Source organism: Saimiri boliviensis, chromosome 4, assembly GCF_048565385.1.
Source record: "Saimiri boliviensis isolate mSaiBol1 chromosome 4, mSaiBol1.pri, whole genome shotgun sequence".
NCBI lineage: Eukaryota > Metazoa > Chordata > Mammalia > Primates > Cebidae > Saimiri > Saimiri boliviensis.
The window spans coordinates 107,629,666-107,654,787 of NC_133452.1; the positions used below are offsets into that span (position 1 = coordinate 107,629,666).

Here is a 25,122-nt window from a genome sequence, read left to right on the forward strand (position 1 = left end):
AAAACATTTTAATTTAGCATTACTCAAGCAGAAAGAACCAGGGCAAGAGTAGGTGACGAGACAGACAAGTTGCAGGAGACCAGATCACGCAGGGCTTGGCAGGCCATTTAAAGGACATTGGCTTTTAGTCAGAGTGAAATTGAAAGCCACTGTAAGGTATTGAAGAGAGGAATAACAAAATCTGACCATAATTTATTTTAAATTGGTCACCTTGGCTGTCATTTGGAGAATAGACCATAATGGTATAAAGCAGAGGCAAGAAGACCAGTTTGGAGGTTGTTACAGTACTCCAGGTTAGAGATGATGCTCAGACAGGTTGGCAGCAAGGAGGAGGCAGGAACGGGTCAGATTGCAGATATATTTTGAAAATAGAGGCAACCCGTTTCCTGATGGGCTGGATGTAGACTGTAAAAAAGAAAAGAGGAACTAAACATGATTTCAAGGTTTTAGAGCTGAGTAACTGGAAGGATGGAATTGCCATCAGCTGAGAAGGAATCTGAGCAGAGCAGCTTCTGTCAGGGTCAATTTTGTTTTGCATATGTTGAATCTGAGATGTTTACCAGACATCCAAGTGGAGATGTCAAGTAGTCAACTCAATGTCTGTCTAGAGTCCCAGAGACAAGTCTAGGTTAGAGACATAAATAGGGGAATTATACATGAGCATACAGTCTTTAAAATCATGAGACAGGATGATAGCCCAAGAGAATGAGTATTGGTGGAAATCTCTCTCCCATTAGGCAAAAAGCTCCTAGAAAACATGGACTGAGTTTTCTGTTCACAGTTTTCTAAGCACCTGAGTCCGTTTTTGGTAGATGTGGTGCTGGGATTTTTCACTGACAATCTGACACCACTAAAGATGAAAAAACAGAAAACCAAAATTTTACGACAAAATTAAACTGCCAGTCTAGCTCACAGCACATTCTCCTTTAAGGCCCTTTCTCCAATTCTGGCCAAAGCTCCATTCAACCAGCACACAGAACAGGTGGGGAGGAGGTCAGAGCACCCAAGCACTCCTATAGTTTTTCTCTTTGGATGTGAAGGATAGTCAATACTGGAATGGTGGGAACTAGACTGGGCCTAAGTACCTAAAGCTGAGAGGAAAAGGGCCCTTTTTCTTTTGTACTTTTCTAGATTCGAGGAAACTTCAGAACCCCAAATCCAGCTTCCTAGTTTTATATTCATGTGGAAAAGTTGTTACCATAGTTATGACCATTGGGCTGGGCGCAGTGGCTCATGCCTGTCATCCCAGCACTTTCGGAGGCCAAGGCGGGCAGACCACCTGAGGTTGGGAGTTCAAGACCAGCCTGACCAACATGGAGAAACCCCATCTCTACTAAAAATACAAAATTAGCCAAGCGTGGTGGCGCATGCCTATAATCCCAGCTACTCAGGAGGCTGAGGCAGGAGAACTGCTTGAACTCAGGAGGCGGAGGTTGCGATGAACCAAGATCGCGCCATTGCACTCCACCCTGGGCAACAAGAGTGAAACTCCATCTCAAAAAAAAACAAAACAAAAACCGTTTTCCTTTTCTTCCTATATTTAGTAACTATTCATCATCTAAATACATATTTTATAGACTTAAGACTAAGAAGAGACCTAAGAGAGCATTTAGTTCACTCTTCTCATTTTACTAATAAAGAAAACCAAGTTCCAAAGGTATTCAGTGACTTGTCAGCCCACAAAGCTTGCTGGAGAGAATGCTTCGTTAGAGCTGAGTTCTTTCCAGTGCTCATTCCACCTGGTCACACTGTATAACTACTAAATACAAAAATTCCAAGCAGGTTCAGAGCAAAGTAACAACTAAGCAATACTCAGAAAACCCTATTAAATAAGACTCCTTTATTTAGCCTAGCACAATAGAGGGGAATGTAAAATTGCCAATGACATTTTTTCTTATAAAAAATTAGGATACGCTAACTCTTGAAATTCAGTGTGTATGAGATTTACTATAAAGATTATCAAATTAGTAAAGTACTGATGACATAATTAAATTTTGTAACTTAGCTGGCTTTTATAACTTATACAATGCTAGCATATAGATGATTCAATCTGGTTAAGAGGGAAAGGAAAGCAAGCTTCAGGAATATGTGAATCCAGGTATGAGTTCTCATATGCTTAATTTCAAAGGAAACAGCTGACTTTCAATAATGAGATATACAAACTGAGTTATTTATTCTAGATCCACAGGTGACAAATGCTTTGCCCATAAGAGAATTTCGAACTCTAAACATGACAGTTATTTTAAAAAATTGTTTATATACACAGCAAATTTCAAGATAATTTTAAAAAGAAAAAAATAAACAGTATTCTCAATGAACACATACAGGCAAATGCCTGACTTTGAGGTTGAATTTTTGCCATGTTTTCTCTATGAATATAGTTTTCAGAATTCCTGTTTAAGCTTTCTACTTATCTATTACACTACATTAATTTAAAACCAATAACCCTGACAATGAACAACCACAGTTATAAATTTGGGAATGAAGGCAATGGGAGGAAATACCACAAGTGGGAGAAAATATATGCAAAAGACACATCTGATAAAGAACTGTTATTCAAAATACACAAAACTCTTAAACCTTAACAAGAAGAAAATGAACCAATTTAAGAATGGGCAAAAGAAGACACACGGATAGCAAATGAGTACATAAAAATGAGATGCTCATCATCATGTCATTAGGGAAACGCAAATTAAAATGAGATACAATACCCTTACCTAACCAAATCAAAAACACAGACATCAAATGCTGGAAAGGATATAAAGCCACAGGAACTCTCAAACATTGCTGGTGAAAATGCAAAATGGTACAGCCACTTTTGAAGATAGTTTGGCATTTTCTTACACAACTAAACACTCTTACATAGAATTTAGCAGTCAAACTCCTTGGTCCCAAAGGAGTATTTTGCCAAAGGAGCTAAAAAAAATTAGGTCCAGACAAAAACCTGCACATGGATATTTTTAGCAACTTTATTCACAATTCTCCAAATTTGGAAGCAACCATGGTATCTTTCAGTAGATGAGGAGATAAACTGTGGAACATCCAGACAATAGAATACTAACCAATGCTAAAAAGAAACAAGCTATGAAGCCATAAGAAGACATGTTATCAAGTGAAAGAAGCCAATCTACTACAGACTGTATGATTCCACATTTTGCTCTTCTTGAATGACATTCATATTCTAGAAAAGCAAAACTATAGAAATAGTAAAAAGATCGGTGGTTCCCAGGCATTAGGGTAGACGGAAGGATGCCTGGGAACAAAGAACAGAGGATTTTCAAGGCAGTGAAACTATTCTGCATGATGTTATAATGGTAGATAAATGTAATTATATATTTGTCAAAACCCAACGAATACACAATACCAAAAGTGAACCCCAATGTAAACTATGGACTTTGGGTGATAATACGTTAAGGTTGGTTTATGGACTATAATAAATGTATCACTGTGGTGTGGAATTTTGATATGGTGGATGCTGATAGCAAGGGAGGTTTTATGTGTGTGGGGGTGGGGTAGGGAGAGGATACATGGGAACTCTGTTCTTTCTGCTCGATTTTGCTGTGAACTTAAAACCGCTCTAAAAAAATAAAATCTATTAAAATCTTTTTTTAAAAATTGAGAAAAGGATACTATGTGAAGATACCTTAGGCTATTAGATTCAGTCAGGAGACTCTGGGGCCACATTTATAATTATCCATTACCAAGCAAGTCATCAGTGAGGGCATACAGCTTACATTACATTACAGAATCCAGCATGATATTCTAAAAACCAAAAGCAACATCTGAAAGAGCCAAGTTCAGCCCTAAAATTACAGACTGCTATCAGTGACAGAAATAATTAAGAAATCTATTTTAGAATTCAAACCCATTAGGATTTGTTTTTCAAAGTTTATTTACTAAGGTCTAGTCTCACATCTTCCCTAATGTACTTTTTACTAATTAAGAATTTTGCTGCCATGCCAATACTACATTTGCTTAAAGAAAACAATTTTACAACTTTGAAATTTTAGTGTCATTTTATGCCACAAAACTTTATTTACAAAGTTTTTCAGAATATATTTGTTACACACCCACTGTTCCAAGAGTGAAATGATATCAAACAGATCACACAAGCGCACAAAACAGAGAAACCATTCTATAATATATACAGTGCTGTAAGTGGCTGCTGTTTTTAGTTTTCTTTTGAAAATAATCTGCTGAAGTTTTTTGCTGATAACACTTCAGAGTGATCTTGTCTTCAATTGTAGATTTCCTCAGGGAGTCAAGAGTGTAACAATCCAATATATTTTATAGGTGGTATTTAACAGTTTACCAGTAACTACAAATCATTTTTTTTCCCACTTTTTTTCAAAAGTCTTGGATGATGAAGAATTATGACTGTCACCACTACTATAGTGTTCATATAAAGTCTGAAATTTAAAAACACAAATCTGTTTTGTAATATTTTAGTTCAATGTACTGTCATATTAGTAGACGTATTTGGATATATTCTAAATATAGTAAATTTCTCTCTTGTTCTTATAATTGGGAAACTATTTTATAAAGCTATTCAATAATAAAGAATTTTAAACACCAAGCTTAGCCTTAAGCATTACCTATCATGAGATATAACTCAATCTTTCTATGAGAGAAATATAACAGAGCTACCAATTAACATACATATGAGCCTTCAAGGCCTTCTTTCTCTCTCTTACTTTTTCTTAAATAAAGCCAGTCTTAGGTAAATTCCTACACAAAATATATTTACTAGGAAATTTTATATTATCAGATGATATTTAAACTAACAAATAGAAGACAATACAAATTATTATATAAATATAGATATATACTGAAATCTGTATATTTAAAAATTATTTAAGAATCAGCTAACATCTGACCGGGCGCAGTGGCTCATGCCTGTAATCTCAGCACTTTGGGAAGCCAAGGCGGGTGGATCACGAGGTCAAAAGATCGAGACCATCCTGGTCAACATGGTGAATCCTCGTCTCTACTAAAAATACAAAAAATTAGCTGGGCATGGTGGCACGTGCCTGTAATCCCAGCTACTCAGGAGGCTGAGGCAGGAGAATTGCCTGAATCCAGGAGGCGGAGGCTGCGGTGAGCCGAGATCACACCATTGCACTCCAGCCTGGGTAACAAGAGCGAAACTCCATCTCAAAAAAAAAAAAAAAAAAAAAAAAAAAAAAGAATCAGCTAACATCTAACTTATGAAGATGGCAGATATCTTTATCCTCAAGCAACATACAACTTCAGTGACAAAAATAACTAATCTACCTCAATTATACCTATAAGAGGTTTTTAACAATATATCAGTATAAATTTAAAACATGGAGATACAAAATGCAGAGCAATTACAAAACAAATTCTGTCAAATTTTAATTACTAAATCTATTGCTTTAGCCATTAGCATTTGAGAAATTTTAAAAAAGTTACTTCATATTATATGAATGCAAATACAGTGAATGTATAGTAAAGTCCTTCAGAAAGGCATTCAAGCTCTTGGCAACTCAGATGGACTATATACCTATCCAGAGGGCTACAAGTATTGATAGTTTAAGTTCCCATCATTTTATGATAATGTTGTAACTGAATTATATTATCAATAACTGCTTGGTAGCTAAACCAGTTGGTCAATAAGCATTTATAGGGTTCTAGAAATGACTAGGTGTTTGATAACAGTAAGATCTAAAAATCATGTTGTAGATATAAATGGACATTGTGAGGCTAAAAAGCTTGAGACTTGTGCTTTCAGAATTGTGTTGACTGCTGTGTACGGCTTCAAAAAAGCCATTACATGTAATGTCTCTAAGGAAAAAGCTGGCTAAAAGGAATAAATTCAAAAGTTGTGTTAATAATGGTGCTGAGTTAAAAGACACATTACGTTCCTATATTAAATTTATCCCAGTTGAGACCTGACAGCAATCTTTTGAATGGACCTTATGTGATGATATACTTTGAACTGTGCTGTATGCACAAGAATATAAATCAAGTAGATCTGTATTTGTCAAAATGCATGTTAAGTATCTAAATGTAGAAACATGCTTCATAACTGATCTGATGATAGGACCAACTTTTCTTCAGACTACCTGTTTTTTCAAATGTCTAATTCACTATATAAAACAGTTAAAATTAATGTAAAGAGCAGACATACTTTTTTTTTTTTAAGACAGGGTTTCACCGTGTTGGTCAGGCTGGTCTTGAACTCCCGACCTCAGGTGATCCGCCCGCCTTGGCCTCCAAAGTGCTTGGATTACAGGCGTGAGCCACTACGCCCGGCCAAGAGCAGACATACTTACTTTAGCAGCTTTCAAAATAGAGTTAGGAGAATTCAGACCAACAAGTTGGCCAAGAACATATTTCATTTCTTCAGTGGTTCCCTTGGCTATTTGTTTACCTGTAAAATAAATCAATAATACACTAGTACCAATAAGAAAAATAATATACGTCCATTATAAATATACATTTTGATTCACAGCATTAGTGACACACTGATTATACCCCTTATCTAGAATAAGTAAAAATGAATACCAGAAGTAAAGAAAAAAGTTTATTTACTTTTTATAATAATGGAACTTCCTTAAGGAAAGAGGTAGGCTGACCAAGAGTAGCCAATTCAGATTCTGTTTCTGTTATATAAATAGGTAACAGACTGTTTATATTAGTAATCTAGTAATAAACAAAGTTTTAAAGTAGTACCTGGATGAGTTTGAATTTGAACGTATGGATGAGCCAGAAGCTCAGGAATGGATATCCTCTGTTTAGGGTCCCTTATTAAACAACACTATAAAAACAAAAAAAATTTTAAGAAAAACAAAGCAGGTTTTCACATATGATATTGATGAAGTATTTTTCCAGATTATATTATAAAAGTTGCTTTTTAGATATCCCATTCAAATGATGACAAGATTATTTCTCCCAAGGCACTTCTGCAAAATCTCCAAGTATTTACAAGCTTTAAAACATCTTCAAAGTAAAAAACTAATACAGTTAGCAATTCCTTTGAATAGAATAGTTATATCTAAGCCAGTTACATAATTCCAATCATTTCAGCTATTTCTTTTAAGTAAATAATTAGTTATATGAAATTAACATTACCTTTAACACATCTTGAAGATCTATCTCTGGAATATCAGGAAATTCAATTTCATGATTAGGATCAATTATGGCATGCAATTTAGAAATCTGATTAATTATATGCTGAAAGGGTGTCTTCCCATAAGTCATATAGTATAAAATACATCCTAAGGACCAAACATCACTTTTGGGGCTTATCTAAGAAAAAACAAACACAAAAAAGTTGCTGTTATTTTAATGTAAAATGTAAAAACACACATATGAAATATATATATATATTTAAAATCATAATTAAATCTCCATGAATGCCTGAGTACTACATTATGTTAATATGACAAAACATCTTTTACTAGTTTTCATTTCAGTTGGTTTTTCTATCAACAGAGTTTCACTTTAAATACTTCTATAACCTCATAATTAAAATATTTCAATTAAGACAAAATATTAAATTCTTTCCAACCTGGGAAAATAAAAAACTAAAAAATATAACTATGAGTTTTAAGGTTACTTGTTTTCCCCAGAATTATTAGAAGTTCAAAGTATGTATACAGTTTTAATGGTTGTTTAAATTATGCAACCCTTCAGACCTTTGGAAATAATAAATAAATAATACAACTTTAAATCCAAGTACATATACTATAGAGCTATGCTGAGCTTGTATCCTGGTCTTGTTAGTAACTGGTAGTACTATGTGTATATTTCCTCACTTCTGATACAGAAATAATAAAAGTACACTGTCATGGGCATTAAATGATAAACCATAAATATGGTTAATCATAGGGAAAAGTTTCTGGTTATCGTAAGTACTCAAGTTGTAAAGCAAATGAAAATAGAATTGATAAATGAAGTCAAGAACTGTGTATTTAAGATGAACAAAACCGCAGAAAGTCTAATAAAAAAACATAACAAATTTAAGTTTTAGGAGTGGAGGCTAAACAAATACAAAAATAATTTTATGAAAACATTTGGCAAAATTTTATGCCAGTTATTTCAATAACATTTAAAAGCTAGATTTTCTAAAACAGAAAATGTAATTTAGTAAATAAAAACACATTTATCAAGTAATGATTCTAAGCTGAATAAACGTGCTAAGTACCTTATATATTCTTTCCCATTTTATCCTCCATTTATTTTACAATAGGCACTGTCTATAAACCTAATTTAGAGACAGGCAAACTAGGCAAGTTAAGTCACTTGGCCATAGACAGTTAATGAAGAGGCAGATCTACGACTTGAATGGATGTAGGTCCCTGGGACAATGTGTGCTTGCACCCACTTGTTACACTGATGTAGAGCAAGAAGGATTAACCTGGGAGCCCAAGACATCACAGGAGCACTCATGAGGCTAACACAAAGCTCACTGAGGTAGTGAAATAAAGTAAGTGAAAAAGTAGCCAGTGGAAGGCCAGAAAAAAATTACATTCTCCAGGTGTACTTGGAAATGTAGAATTCACAAATGAGTAAGTGGTAAAAAATAAAACATGAGAACTGGAAACGAAAAAAACCAGCAATGTCTCTGTAATGGCCTAAAAAGTTTTAGAACTTAAAGAAATTGTTATCTGGTAAGTTTATGCAGAAAACAGTGCAGATAAATGGGATGTAAATAATCTTTACAGTACCTTTGACTTAGATTTCCCATTCTCTCTGGAGGAAGACATATCTTTGATCGCTTCTGGTGGCATATAATTAACTGTGCCAACCTATTTGCCAAGTGAGAGAAAACACAAATCAATGAAAACACTTCATTCTGCTTTAGATTCTTAAGAATACAAATGACAGATCCTTGGAAACCATATCCTTGCAAACTTCAAATAACTGCCGACAATGTTAACATATATATGAAATTTCTTCAGAACTGCGGCAAAATGAGTTGGGTTCCTAATCAGCAAAGTGACTCCTTTCAGAATGCTGTCTTCTTCTATGATTATGGTGGGCAGCTAGTCAAGTCTACCCTAAAAACTGTCCCTGCTAAAATCCTATTATTGACCATAAACTTTGAGGCCATCAAGGGACTTACCATTCGTTTCCATGTTGTAACATACTTAACTTTAAAAAAGTGTATTTTTTAAATAAGCCAGTATATAAACAAAAAGGCCACTTAGGTTTGTCTGGCAGCAGTGCTCCGAGTTTCTACAGTAGGATAGGCCAACCTTACAATGGACTCATTTTATTCTAAAACAAATGGTTTGTTCTCAAACACAGACTATCTCTACTTTAGGGCTTTGACCTGGAAGATATTGTCAGGCTGATTTACAACTCATTGTTCTCCCATACTTTTGACACAAAGAGACATGACTATCAAATAGAATTGTTTGAAGGACATGTTGTCCATCGAATCCTCCCAACAAAGTCTAGTTTTACTCCTGGGATTTACGTGGACTCACATCAAAAACCTGTAAACATAGAACACAACATCTTGGTTCCAAGCAAGAAAATTTTTTAGATATACTTTGGTGCCATTGCTTTAGTTTTTATAGAACAACTTCTTTAAGTGTGCTGTTGCAATACCTATTATTAAAATGTTGCTTATAATACTTAGGGCATTTACAATATGAAGTGCCATTTAAGAATTTTTTTTTTCTTCTAATTTCAGTGATTGGAAAAGGTCTGCTTCTCAGGAAGAATAAAAATAATCTTATTTTTATTAAAATAACCTATTTTAATTTTTATAAAAATAACCTCAAAGGCAATGAAAAACATGTAACTGCAATTCCCTCTTTGTTTTCAACAAGGAAACTGAGCCAAATTTTCAGGTCAATTTTTTATTACAACCAAATGATTTCCAAGGAAGGTATTACTGTTTCTCTACTTCAGCTATAGGAAAACGATTCATAATTGCTAGAGATAGTCATATTTGATTTTAACTTTCTATTCAAATTATAATGATCATGGTTCCTATTTTAAAATCTATTCTTATTAAAAGACTTCAAATCCTTTGATTAAAAATATAACACTCATTTGCAAAATAATACTTTACAGGTGAAAAAAGAATTGAAGTCTACTATGAGATAACCAACCATTAAAAGTCTTACCTGAGAATCTTTAACAATACTTGTTGTATCTGGTTGCATTTGATTCGCGATCCCAAAATCAATTAGCTTTAACATTCCATCCACTATCAGAAAGTTAGCTGGTTTAAGATCACTGTGAACAATGCCTTTAAAATAAAAATCCACTATAATATTAAACAGTGTAAAACATTCTAAGGACCAAAAAACTCACAACTTACAGGTCAAGCTGTATTTATTCCTTCAATTAGTGATTCCAAGTCAATATTCATTTTTGTATATATTCTGCAAACATTTACATACCAATTGTTATGTGCCAGGTACTATTCTAAGTTTGTAGTTTATACAGTACTGACTCATTTAATCCTCACAACAGTGTTGAAGTATTAACATCTTCCCCATTGTAAGGCAAGGAAACCAAGGCAATGAGAGTTTAATTAACTTGCACAAGGTCACACAGCGTAAGTGACAGTGCCATGAGTTGAAGCCAGACAGTCTGGCTTCAGAATCTATCCTCTTAACCACTGTGATTCACTGCCCACTAGAGAGCCTCATAAATTATACTACCACACAGTAAGACCCTAATGCTCCTGACATCTCCATCCCTATAGCCCTAATCTTGATCACTGAATTATCTTTTAACTTATAGAAAGAGAGATACAAGGAGGAGATGTTACAATTAACTAGGATAACCATTATTTAAAACAACAACAACAGGGTAAGGCAGAGAATAGCCCTAAAAAGAACCAAGGACAAGTAAAAACCAACCCAGAAGTAGGCCTAACAGTAAAAAACAAAACAAACAAACAAAAAACCCAGCTCTCACACAGGACATACAATACAAAATGATTAGGAGAATGAGTAAAATAAACATCTCATATTTTTAGGATGCCTGAACCCCAAAGTCTCAGTTCTGCTATAATCTAATATTTGGAAATAAGGATGACAGACTATATTAATACTGAGAAAAATACATTTTGTATTACAGACGTAAGAATTTGAGTGTTCACGTCCTATATCCTTTGGGTTAACAGTGTTTTAAGAAATGGTTTTATACCTTCATCTTTAAAAGATGCCAATAACCAACACCTTAAAGTTGTAAGTGTATTTCTCTAAGATGACACTATTAACAAATATTTTAACCTTCCCACAAATATAAAAAAGCCTTTAAATACCATGTTGATGGATTGTGTGAACTGCCTCTAACATATTTTTCCAGTAACTCTTGCGTTCCCATGGGTCAATGGATTTTTTCTTTTTAAGCCAACTATTAAGATCAATATTTCCACACTCCATTACCATGTAGATGTACTGGTCTGTGATTTCACTGCAATTAAACAAATAAAAGCAGCAAAACAATAAATGGCAAGGTTACATTAAAATTCACTAAATATTTACCTGAAGAATTACGACAAAAGTTTTCTTTCTAAATTTAAAAAGAATTCTTACTAATCATAAAGCCGGATGATCTTATCACTGTGTTGTTGTAGTTTATTCAAATACGCTATTTCATTCCGGTAACTATCAAGAGTTTGGTTATCTGCTTCTTCTAAGTTCACATATTTTATAGCATATATCTGTTTCTTTTCATTCAACACCTGAAATACCTATACAGTAGAACAAAGAGAAGTTTAGAATACACTACTTATACACTGTTGCAATGATTCTAAATTTATGAGAATTTTAGGTTGCTAGAAAATTCTGAAGGAAATACTGACATGAACAATTAAAAGTTTCTAAGCCTATTTTGAGTTTAGAAGGAAGAGAATTAATTCTGACTGGAGAGTAACAGTCTATTTCCAATGACCTATGATGATGGACATTCAATAATTTAAGGTATAAATCTAAGTTTTTGTATCAACATGTAAGAAAAATAATTTAAATTTCATATATAAAACAATCTGTGGGATGCCCTAACCAGGGAAACAGCATAAAGAAAAAGACATTCCAAAATGTTAAGGACAAGCCTGGTCAGTGGTGTGCTCCTTAAATCCCAACTACTCAGAAGGCTGAGGTGGGAGAATCGCTTGAGCCCCAGAGTTTGAGTCCAGCCTTGGCAAAATAGTGAAACACTGTCTCAAGGAAAAAAAAAAAGCGAAGGACGACTAAAGGTTATGATAGAGTCAATTCAATTCACAGATGATGTTTTCTCCATTGTGCCTGGATTTAGCAATTTCATTCATGTGATACAGAATATTAAAAAATATATACTAAACATAAGCTATCAGTATATCCAGTTGTGAAAAGCAGAGTAGGTCCGATTTTCAAAGTCAAATTGGCAGGAACAAGATGTTCTTGTATGTTGTCAGGATCTCTGAGGTTAAAGTCCAATTGCTCTGGCTATAATGAACAGTCAATTTCTAAGTAACATTTATAGCACAGATAACATTTTTAAAAATAAAAAACACTGCAAATGTAGCTTTCAGCAAATATGCAACAGGGATGGTGCTTTTAAAACTCAATTCAAATACAAAATGCCAGTGTATAAGAAAAACTATATTCATATAACCCCTTTGACATATTTAAGTAAAAATTCATTTAACCTTGAACATCCAGCAGATACAGGGAAGGAATAAGAAAAGAGCCCACGCGTTCATGAGGTGGATGTGCTAAAACTGCACTAACAAGGAAAATCTATCAGGCCCTTCAGGTATAGCTTGCTTTTAATTTTTAAGTATAAGACTCTAATGAAGTATTACTGGTTTTAGTTCGATACACAGCAAATTAGAGGGGGATGGGGCATAAGAGGAAGAAGAAAATAACAATAAAACAGATAGGAATTTAAAAACAGCAGCATAAAGCCATTTTGTAAAAGGTAAACCACCTCATAAACCCATGATCCTGAATCTAATGGCTAATGTCTTATTTGTATTTTCTGGTGGTATATCTGTACAATGAAATAGCTTTGTATCATAAAAAGATAGAAATTAAAGATAAGAAGGACTAAAATTTAAAGATGAAAGACCAGAGAGAAATACCTGAATTGGAGCTCCAGCTTTAACCTTATCAGCAACCTAACTTTGGGCAAGTTCCTTAACCTCTCAAAAATCAAATGCTGTTAGTAGTACCTACTGCACAGGGTTGGAAGGATGACTCAAATGACTGATGTCTGCAGAGTGTTCTGCAATGTGTATGAAGTGAAGCAAATGTGAGCTACCATCACTAAAGACATTCAGGACAGAATAAAGTGGACCTTTTAAAACATGTTAAAATTATCAGATATATCAGAAAAAAGCATACAGGATATTAAAGCTATTTATGTAATAAGATCTTTTAGTGGACAAATAAAAACTTTTAAATTAACTTTTTGCACGAATGAGTTTATTATTGCCCCCACTGTCCCTGTTCTGGCAAAATTCTTGCAATCTGGATTAGGTTAGCCTTATTTCAGTTTCATAGAGATAATATCAAGTGATGATTTGCTAGTTTTGTGAGAAGTTACCAGTATCTTGACCATGCTCATTAACCCCATGACTGTTCTAGATACTCTTAATAGCCTCCTTAAATATTGCTCACTGCCTAAACTCTGAAACAGGCAGAGCACAAATTGTATTAGTTTTATAAAGCATGTTACTATCTTTTTCTCTGAGGCATTTGATTTTTTCAAGTCTATTGTAATTAACTTAAATCACAGTTAAATTAATTCAGAAAATATGGGTCAGTCATAGCTTTATCACTTGGCCCTTGACTTAAATAAGCTTACATCTTCATTATACTCTAAGGAAAAAATGTTCAAAATGCCATTAAGACTATTCTACATTCTCTGAAAACATATCACTAAATAAATACCTCCATTAAGTGTAAATACTTTGGTACTACTAAAATACAGCCAAATAACAAATAAATAATAAATATTAACCAAGTAATTTCTATTAAAGCAGGTAGGTAATTCAAATAGATTGATAAAAGGAAATGTATAATAAAACCAGTATTTATTGAAGACTTGATACACATGTTAATGTACATACCTTATCTTTAATAAGTTAGTAAGAAGCCTTATGCAAGTCTAATTACTGTTAGCTGGATTAGGAAATTACAGTAAAACTTAAAATCAGTCAAACAGTGTTTGTTTAATGTATCATCCTTAACAACTTATAATAGCAAAACAGCTGAAGACGGAGAGTTTACTCATTCAACTATTAAATTCAGTCCCTGTCTGTTCTAGGTACTGTTCTAGGTACTGGGACTATTATCATTGAGCAAATCAGACAAACATCCCTATCTTCATGGAGCTCACATACATTCAAGTGCAGGCGGACACAAACAGCAAACCAAATAAGTAAATTACAGAACATGTTAGAAGGTAAGATACTGAGAAAAACAAAACAGGAGGGGAATAGAGAACATCAGTGATTGGAAGGTGGGACTTGCAGTTTCAGTGTGTGGGCAAGTTAAGTCCTAACTCAGAAAACACATGAGGATATCTGGAGGAAAACAGGATGTAATGTTAAAATAGACCAGGAGGAGGGCTGGGTGCAGTGCCGTAATCCCAGCACTTTGGGAGGTGAGGTGGGAGAATCACAAGGTCAGGAGTTCAAGACCGGCCTGGCCAACATGGCGAAACCCCTTTTCTACAAAAAATACCAAAAATTAGCTGGGCATACTGGCAGGTGTCTGTAATCCCAGCTACTCAGGAAGCTGAGGCAGGAGAATCAATTGAATCTAGGAGGTGAAAGTTGCAGTGAGCCAAGATTGTGCCACTGCACTCCAGCCCAGGCGACAGAGTGAGATTCCTTCTCAAAAAAAAAAAAAAAAAAAAAAAGATCAGGAGGAACTGAAATAAGGTAAACACAGAAAGACGAATACCTCATGTTCTCACTTATATGTGAAATCTAAAACAATTAAACTCACAGAAGCAGAGCTTATATCACCTTTGACAATGGTGGTTACCAAAGGCTGGAGGTTGAGGGAAATAGCAAGATGTTGGTGAAGGGATACAAAGCCTCAAATAGGAGAAACAAGTTCGACTTTTTTAAAAGATCATTAGCATAGCAAGATTAATATGACAGTTGGATATTATATATTTCAATATTGCAAAAAGAGTCAATTTCTAATGTTCTCCTCACAAAAAAAAATTTGAGGCAATAGATGTTAATTAGCTTAATCATTCCACATTGTATTAAAACATCATAATACCACCTTGTACCCCACAAAAATATACAACTATAATTTGTCAATATAAAATTTAAAAAAAGCAGACCAGGAAGGCAAAGACTGAGTTAATGAAATCCTTTAGGAGGCTATTAAAATAATTTAGGTAAAATACAAAAGTTGCCCTGATCAAAGCAATAACGCTGGAGATGATGAGAAATACATTCTGGAGATACTTCGAAGTAGAACCAACAAGAATTGCTAATTGGCTAGATGTGTGTAAGAGAATGAGACACATCATTTTTTTTGTCAATCAGTTGCAAGGATGAAGTTGCCATTTACTGAAATGGGAAAAGCTATGGAGCAAGAGTTGTGTTTGGACATACTGTTTTAAATGCCTAGCAGACACCAAGAAGAGAATAAACAGTCAAGTTGAATATACAACTCTGGAATTCAAAGGTGAGGTATTAGGTGGAAATACAAGTTTGGGAACTGTCAGCATATACTTGGTATTTGAAACCTCAAGATTGAAAGAGAACACCAACGGAGTGAGTTTAAGATGAAAGAGGCTGGGTGTGGTGGCTCACACCTATAATCTCAGCACCTTGTGAAGCTGAAGCGGGTGGATCACAAGGTCAGGAGACGGAGACCATCCTGGCCAACATGGTGAAACCCCTTCTCAACCAAAATTACAAAAATTAGCTGGGCATGGTGGTGCGTGCTTGTAATCCCAGCTACTTGGAAGGCTAAGGCAGAAGAATCGCTTGAACCAGGGAGTTGGAGGTTGCAGTGAGCTGAGATCGCGTCACCGTACTCCAGCCTGGGTGACAGAGTGAGACTCAGTGTCAAAAAAAGAAAAGAAAAGAAAAAGATGAATGAGGACTAAGCCCTGGAGCACGGCTTCACTGAGATTCAGAAACATGAGGAAGACAGTAGGTATGCCCAGTTTGAGAAGGGAAAAAAACACGAACCAAGTGGGGAAGAAAACCTAAATGAGAAAAAAAAAAAAATCAGCTGTCCCAAATGCTAGATATTCCAAAATCTAAGCTAAGAATTAGATTTGGCAAAAACGTGGGGTTCATTAGTGGTCTTGATTACAGTTATTCTGGTGAGTGATGAAGGCAAAAATCTAACAGAAGTAGATTTAATTGAATGACAAAGATTGTAAGTTTAGGTCATGCCTAAGATGTCCTCTATCCAGAGATGTAGAAAAGATATAAATTTAGAACTCAGGTAAATTTAGCAAATAATCTAATTTCAGAAACTCATTTGTTACTGAATTCTGTTTCTGAAACGAAAAGCTCAAAACAAAACAAATCCATTAGTGATAATCCTTGCTGAATGATTCTAAATATATTACATCACATTCTCACTCAGAAATTTCTGGTTATTTTGTGGTAATACATAGCGGTCATTTGGTACCCCATGTCAATATTTTTATTATTAAAGAAGAAATAGGGAAGCATAGGACACTGAAAGGAAAGGCAGAAGAATGGGAATAAAGAGATCTAAAGAGAGTATGTCTCATGTGAGGGAGGGTGAGGGAAGAGAAGGGGAGGTGTTAAGATGGCTTTTTGGCTGAAGGGCAACATGGCCCCTAAAAGTTAAGGAAAAGCTGCCCTTACAGGTAAAAAGACCAAAAAACCCAGAAAGTTTAAAATATTTCTATTTATTTTGTAAATATTTAAGATACTTACCTTACTTGAACCTCCACGTCCTATCTGCTTTAATATGGAATAAATTTTTCCTTTGACTGAAATGCATTCATTTGTTGAAGAGGATGCTAACACCTAAATAAGTAAAATATATAAATAAAAGTTCAAAATATATGCCTAAGAAACTAGCTTACCTTTGGTACAGTCAACTGCTTCCCATTTTGAAATTATCTTAAATCTTAAGTAGAAATGTTACAATATTTTTAAAAGGACTTGCTCTACATACTTTAACCAAAGAGAAAAACCTTAAAAAATAATATAGACAAACTTCCAAGGTCTCCCCCTCCCTTTAACTGGTTTTGACTTAAAAAGAAAATTCTTAAGGAGAAAAAAACACTCAGTATGCAATCTGCAAACTTACAAGCTTTAAAAATATATATACATATATTAAAAAATTAATTTTTCATTTTCTATCTTTTCCCCTATACCTCTTTACTTTCATATGTGCATATACACACACATAATTGTATCTATATATTGTTTTTCTGAGACAGGGTCTCACTATGTCTCCCAACTGATGTGCAGTGGCGTGATCTCACCTCACCACTCCCTCTGCCTCCCAGGCTCAAGAGATTCTCCTGCCTCACCTTCCCAAGTAGGTGAGATTACAGGCGTGCCGCTGCTGTCAGCTATATCTGTATTCTTCTTTCTCATTTAGTGTTAGATTGTAAAAGAAGCAATGTGCTAAAGGTATTAAGAGCTTCAGAGTCAATCAAACAAATGCACACTTCAGCAACGTCCTTGATATGGTTTGGATTTGTACCCCTACTCAAATTTCATGTGGAATTGTAATTCCCAATGTTGGAGGTGGAACCTGGTGAGAGGTGACTGAATCATGGGGGTAGATTTCCCCCTCAGTGCTTCTCTGAGAGTTCTCAAGAGATTTGGTGGTTTAAAAGTCTGTGGTACCTCCCCCCACTCTCTCGCTTCCTCTTGCTCCAGCCATGTGAAGTGCCTAGCTCCCCTTCACCTTCGGCCATGATTGAAAGTTTCCTGAGGCCTCCCCAGAAGCCAAGCAGATTGCCAGCATCATGCCTCCAGGACAGCCTGAGAAACCATTAGCCAGTTCAACCTCTTTTCTTTATAAATTAGTCTCTGGTATTTTTTTTTTAATTAGCAGTATGAGAACTGATTGATAAAGCCCCCCACTTTCTGCTGAGTGATGTTCAAGTTATTTAATTTTTTAGAACCTCAGCATCTTCCCCAGCAAACTTTTCAGTTGATGTACTATACAAACTTGCTTCATCATCCCTTCCCTTATACTGGAGAATCTCTCTGTGTACCTATAAATGCTTTGAACAGATGGAGTGCTGAGAGGACTTATTCTGAGCTGATAAAGAAGTTGCAACAAAAAGAGCTTCTGATTAGCTGATTAACCAAGTTGAAACAAGGTCTGAATAAACCTCAATTTAACTAAGGTCTGCTTTAGGTTCCAAATGGTAGAATCTCTCATGTAATCTTCTATTTTAAAAAAAAGATAAATATTCTAATTTTCTCACCTCTAGGATTGAGATACACTGTTGAGTCAATATATATTTATTTCCTGTAAGAAAGTATTGGGCTTCTAAACGTGTATGTATTGTAATTTCATCAAGGTTCCCCCCTTCCTTTTATGCCTCCTCTCTCATCTTCATTTCATATTTCAAACTGTGAATGTTTCTGAGGGAAGAAAGCAGTTCACCGTCCTTTCCCCATGGCTGCTGACAGTTTTTAGAATAAAATAATTCCATCTTATTTCTGATTTAACACTAATGTGAACTCCAGTTTCCTACACAGGACATCCCACATCCCCCTTAGTCTGTCCTTACTGTGGCCAGAGTTTCCAAAATGCAATTTGGGTCATTTCAGTTCTCTGCTTCAACCTCTTCCAAAGCTTCCCACCCTCTTAGGGTAAAACTTAAGGGTCCAGCATACCTTGGGCCTCACCCCTTCCCCTTCGTAAGCTGCAGCCACACTGTGGCCTCATTTCACTCTGTCAGCAGAGTGAACACAGCTGGGACAGGACTGATTCCTGTCCATGCTCAAGGCCACTTGAAGCTGCTCCAGAAATTCAGGCTTTGGACAGCATGACCTTAGCGCACCCATTCCCTGGATGGGAGCCAAACAATCTAGACATCTCACAAGAGACCTGCAGAGATGTAAGAACATGCCCACCTCCTGTGTTGGCAGAGGAGTGACTCAGCTGGCTGGAGCACAGTGGCCAAGAGGGTCAGATAATCTTGCTGTATTTCCTCACCCTGACCAGCCTTTGCTCTAAAACAGGGGACCTGGTCATAGGTCAAAAAACAATCATCACAAATTCATCCCACATCGGGAAAGGGACCAGATGCATATCCTGCTGACAGCGGCCAAGAGCCTGGCTGGTCTATATGTCTAACGGGCAGTGCATGGTGATTGGACTAAGGTTGCTTAGTGTAAAGAAGTGGAGGTGTGGGGAACTGTAGAAGATTGGTGTTTGTTTACTTCTCTGATCAACAGTCTCCCCTACCCCTACTCCCATCATATACACACAAAAGAAAATAAAGAAAAAGAAAAAGAAAAAGCAAACTTAAAATAAAAAATAAATAAATAAAAACACTCTCCTGACACTGGCCTCTTCTAGAAGGCTCCACCAAGCCCTTCCACTTATTATCTGTGACTTGTCTTCTAGACTGCAAATCGAACAGGGCCTGACACTAGTAACAGCTAAATACATGTGTTTTGAACCAATGCATGAACAAACTTGAGCATTTTTCCTTTGTAATTTATTATATTGTTTCAATCCTCAAAACGCTGTCACCTCTTTCCAGTTAGTATCTACTGTCAGCTCATTGTTTTGTTCATTATTCTTTCAAATTATGCAAATTATTCGTAACACAAATTACCACTTTAACCATTTTTAAGTACAATTCAGTGGCATTAAGTACACTCAGTATGTGATGATGAAAAAGTTCGGATGGTGGCACAAATACCACCACTGAAACTCTATATCCATTAAACAGCAACTCACAACTCACCATTTCTCTCTCTCTCTTTCCTTATAACTACTGTTCTTATTCTGTCAACTAATTTTATCAGTTGACTTTTATAGTTAATTACTCATGGGTTTTCTGTTTAAATAACAATTCCTGCTAGCATTTCTGATTTACTAAGTGTCATGCTCTGTATTAAGAGTTACATGTATATCAACTAATTTAATCTTTACAACCATCCCTGAAGTAGTTAGCTTTATTAATTTTATAGATGATGAAACAGGCACAGAAAGTTTAGGTAACTTGTAAAAGACCACATAGACCATAAGCAGTGAGGCCAAAATTCATGCCCAGTGTCTTGAAGGTCCATGTTTTCTACCAGTATTGAGCCGCCTCTAGGACAGTTATTAGAAACTAACTTTTGCCTCATTAGCAAAAAATCTTTCTTCTTATAGTTATTACTATAATACATTCTAGCAGCACCTCATATTGCTATTCTGATATTTTGAAAATGTACATTTCCAAATGAATTGTACACTAACAAATAAAATGAAGCTGCTCACTACCAGCTGATATAAACACAACAAAAAGTAACCCTGGCTGGGCAGGGTGGCTCATGCCTGCAATCCCAGAATTTTGGGAGTCCGAGGTGGATGGATGGCTTGAGGCCAGGCGTTTGAGATCAGCCTAGGCAATATGATAAAACCCTGTCTCTACCAAAAATACAAAAATCAGCCAGGTTTAGTGGTGCATGCCTGTAATCCTAGCTACTCAGGAGGCTAAGGAACAAGAATCACTTGAACATGGGAGGTGGAAGTTGTAGTGAGCTGAGATCGCACCATTGCACTCCAGCCTGGTCAACAGAGCAAGACTCCGTCTCAAAAAAAAAAATTAAAATAAAAACTAACCTTTATTATAAAAAAAATTTTAACCAGCTATTTAACTGTATTCTTTGGCCTAGTTAAGGAGAGTAGCTTCATTAGCTTCCTCAGTAACAAATCTCTCAAAGCCACAAGGCACACTCTTAATAGGATATCAGAAAAGTTTTGACTAGTGGATTTAAGAATGGCCAAGTTCTTAAGACCTTTCCTGACCACTAGATGCTATAAAAATAAAATCTGTAAAACTGATTCAAACCTGTAAAGTTTGAAGCGGAGTAGCAGGTATTTGCTGCTGTTGCTGCTGGAAACAGACAGGTTGGCCATATGGTGTTGACAACTGACAAGCAGGTGGAAAGTCGTTCTTTATAACTGGAGTTCTAAAACTGGGAAAGATTTGTTTTTAATTTAAAACATTACAATTTAACAAACAAGATTCTCATTCAGTTTTCATTTATTTTAAAAGGCTAATATAAACTTAAAAGTGTTATATCAAACAGAACCCAACTTAGTTTTCATAATATAGCTGATATTTATTTCAGATATGGCACCACCAGATATTTAATTTTGGGGAATTCTTTCTGAAAGTAAGTATTTGTATGCAGAAAAGAAATCCTTGTTTGTAAGATAAAGAAGATGGTATTAAAATACAAAGTAGTTAGGGTTATTTTATATGAATTTAGCAAATGTCAGCTTATGGCCAGTCATAGATTTTATGAGTTTTTTTTTTAAAAACAATAATGTTCTATATGGCCTGCTAGAAATATCGGAAAGCCAATTACATCAGAGGAGTTTGGCCTTTGAGCTTAAATGTGTTCAGTATACATTTGTGCTTTGTTTGCCTTGTTTGCTGTTAATGTATCCTCAACACCTAGAACACTGCTTGGCACGAAAGAGCTCCAATAATATTTGTTAACAATAACTAACCTAGTATCACAAATCTATTATCACTATTTTAGTTAGCAATAATTCTTTAAAATATTCTACATATAATAAAATGAGGCAATATATGATAAAACTATATTAAGTAGGTAAGAGGCTAGGTTATAAAATCTTTTAAGGCCAGTTCTAATTAAGATCAAAGATTATATTATGAAAATGAAATGCAAAAGATGACATGGACTTAAGCTATCCCCTAAGACATTAAAGATATAGCCATTAGTTGATGGTTATAATGTATCCAATGCCTTTATTTCCTTTCTCTGAAACGGCATTCATTTTCTTTTGTAGTATCCCCTGTGTTCCCTGTCAATCAGCACACTGATTGTCCAACTTCTTCACTCATCCATCATTCCTATCCTCAAGTACTATACCTTTGAATACCCCCAGAACTACACGAACTGTAGAACTGTAACAACCAACCTCTTCCAGAAGCTATCACTTTCCAATTAACACCCCTTTTGTTAAAAAAAAAAAAAAATTCATCTCCCCTTTATCCACTCTAAGAATGCTCATCTTTAAAATCTTTCTCTGAGTGGAAATATATGTATGGCAATACAAGATTATCAAGAAGTTTTGCATCCTTAAAGAGTATTTATAGGTTGTTGGTATAGATTTCAAAATGACAGAGACTACATTCACAACAATACTTTAAAATATGCATTATTACACCACTTTTCCCTTCCTGTTTTACAGATGAAAACACTGATACTGAGAAAATAATATCAAGTTGGAAAATCTTTAAACTAAAAGAGCAGGATTTAATCCCAGATTTATTTGGCCCAGAAGCCCATCTTAATTCTAGCATACCACCCCGCCAATCAAGCAAGGGGCCCAAAGTAATTACCAGCTCATGTAATCATCCAAGGCATTGCTGCTTGGTGTCTTACAAATAGATTTTGGATCAAACCATTTATAAGCTGACATTGGTGGTGACTGTTTTGAAACTGAAAAGACAGGTTGCTCAAAAGTGGTATGTTTCTGTTAAAATAAAATAATACTATGGTTTAGAGTTTTTAAATTGTTGCCTGTTCAACAGTTTTTACAAATATTGTAAATTTTAAAATAATAACATATAATGTACAAAAGCACATTAAAACAGGTAGGTGCATATATATATATATATTTATATTTATTTCAGACTTTCAGTAATTTTTTAGTATATTATTTTACTCCAAATTCTTAGGCCTAGTAAACTCTGCTCCAACTGATGACAAGTACAAGGAAGGCACACAAATTGTTCAAAACACAATTTAACATTCTCCACCATCAGAGCTATTTTAACAGGTAGTAAATTCTTATAATCTATAGTAGCCTGTGCTTCTGAAAATCAGCCTTCTTTAATCAATAAAACTATATTCCCTTTTCCTCAAATGTAGCCAAATACTAATTACTTAGCAAAACGTGGAATGACAAATGCCTATCTTGTGTCCTCCTTAAGAAGAGACAGAACCTGTAGAAATTCTTTCTCCAAAAGCATTGTTGAAAAAAAAAAAAAGAACCTATAGAATTCATCCTGTACAAACCCCCAATGACAAAGGAACATCCACTGCGGCAGAGAACAGCAAATTACAAGCTCAGGCTCAATCTGGCCTGCTGCCTGCCTATTTTTGTAAACAAAGTGTTATTAGAACATGGCTATGCCAATCTGTTTATATATTGTCTATGGCTTTTATTTTCATGCTGTAATGGCAGAAGTGAAAAGCTGCATACAGACTAGCCTATGGCCTGCAAAGCCGAGTAAGTCTTTATAGAATTTTGCTAATCCGTGCTGTACCACATCTCAATCAAATAGAGAACCACATTTTGTTTGAATACTTTTAGTAACTAAGCACTCACTAGTCTACAGAGGATCACTTCAATTTTGGGAGAGCTTTAGTTATCAGAAAATATTTGCAGATAATTTGGATTAAATTGGTTTCACTATTATAATTTCAAAACACTGGTCCTCATGGTCTTGAGAATTACAACGGCTAAATCTATCCTATTTTCTACATTTCACTCTTGGCCAAGAAATTTTTATTCCAGGTTAAATTCTCCCTCCATTTAAGACTTCCGTGTGTCTGTGCTCGCGTGCAGGCACACACGCATTTTAGGATTAGTGGTAAAGATGTTACTGAGGACTGCTGTAGTAAGATTAATGAGCAAGGAAAATGAAAAAGAGCATGATCATAGAGTGGAATGTTTGCATCTGTGATTTAGGAGGTCAGAATTGAGGCTATAAAGGAGTGAGTAGCTAAAGCAAAATTAAGGAAATGGTCATGAGACAGGAAGAAGTTAGAAATATGAAGGCCAACTGTAGGACTGGTAATACACAGGGGTGTAGAAGCCAACAAAAACATTGGGATCTGGTTGATCCAACCCCTAACAGCTTCAAGGAATGATGAGGAATCTCACTAGGGGATTCAGAGGTGAGAATAAGCCAGAAGCCCCAAAAGAGCAGGCTTTTTGCAAGAAAAGAGAGGAAGAAATGGTTTGGACATAGAATGAGGAGCACACAGCCATAAGGTAAGTGAGAGGTGCAAGAGAACCAATCCTCCCTTGAAGGGGCTGCTGGTCAAGCAATAACCACAAGAAACTGCCTAGATTCTATACTTTTTCTTTCTATGTGTACTATTCAACGATTCTTAGTATATTCACAGTTGTGCAACCATCACCACTATCCAACTTTAGAATATTCTCATCTCCTAAAACGAAACCTCATACCCATTACCAATCACTCTCCACTCTCCACTGCTCCCAGCCCCTGGCAACCACGAATCTACTTTCCACCTCTATGGATTTGCCTATTCTGATCATTTTATTTAAATGAGATTGTACAATATATGGGCTTTTGTGGTGAGCTTCTTTCACTTAGCATGTTGTGAATGTTCATTTATGTTGTAACATGTACTAGTACTTCATTACCATTTATTGTTGATTAACATTCATTGTATTAATGTACCACATTTTGCTTATCCATTCATCAATTGGATATTTTGTTATTTCCACTTTTTGGCAATTATGAAAATACTGCTATGAATATTTATGCACAAATATTTGTGTGGATATATGCTTTCAATTCTCTTGACTACAAACCTAGGAGTGGAAATGCTGGATCATATAACGCGACATTTAACCTTTTGAAGAACTGCCACACGATTGCACCATTTTACATCCCCACTAGCAGCATATGAAGGTTCTAAAATTCTCCACATCCTTGTCAACATTTGTTATTGTCTCTTTAATTACAGCCATCCTAGTGGGTGTGAAGTAGTATCTAATTATGGTTTTGATTTGTATTTCTTCAATGATCCATATGGTTTTCAGTTCCCTTACAATCCTATTAGTGTACAAGTTTCAAACAGAAAAAAAGAGGAGATGCTTGTTTAATACAATCTATGACTCAACCTGTCAGGATCCTTATCATTTAGCATTTGTTACCTGTATCTACAATTTAGCAATCTTACTATAATATTTACCTTTC

The 25,122-nt window shown here is 35.3% G+C and overlaps 1 protein-coding gene across 3 annotated transcripts in view; it reads right to left on the reverse strand.

Moving 5' to 3' along the window:
• Window positions 1–2,149: 2,149 nt before the first annotated feature.
• TTK (TTK protein kinase) overlaps window positions 2,150–25,122 on the reverse strand; it is a 104,291-nt gene continuing 81,318 nt past the window's right edge. For all 3 annotated transcript variants that reach the window (XM_003923262.4, XM_074398024.1, XM_074398025.1), the window contains 11 exons: window positions 22,504–22,637; window positions 20,977–21,103; window positions 16,871–16,963; window positions 11,532–11,689; window positions 11,258–11,409; window positions 10,107–10,231; window positions 8,694–8,774; window positions 7,096–7,272; window positions 6,697–6,781; window positions 6,297–6,394; window positions 2,150–4,409 (listed from right to left, as the gene is read on the reverse strand). In XM_003923262.4, coding sequence (XP_003923311.1) covers window positions 4,326–4,409; window positions 6,297–6,394; window positions 6,697–6,781; window positions 7,096–7,272; window positions 8,694–8,774; window positions 10,107–10,231; window positions 11,258–11,409; window positions 11,532–11,689; window positions 16,871–16,963; window positions 20,977–21,103; window positions 22,504–22,637 — 1,314 coding nt within the window. In that variant the 3' untranslated portion in view covers window positions 2,150–4,325. The remainder of the gene's footprint in view (window positions 4,410–6,296; window positions 6,395–6,696; window positions 6,782–7,095; window positions 7,273–8,693; window positions 8,775–10,106; window positions 10,232–11,257; window positions 11,410–11,531; window positions 11,690–16,870; window positions 16,964–20,976; window positions 21,104–22,503; window positions 22,638–25,122) is intronic.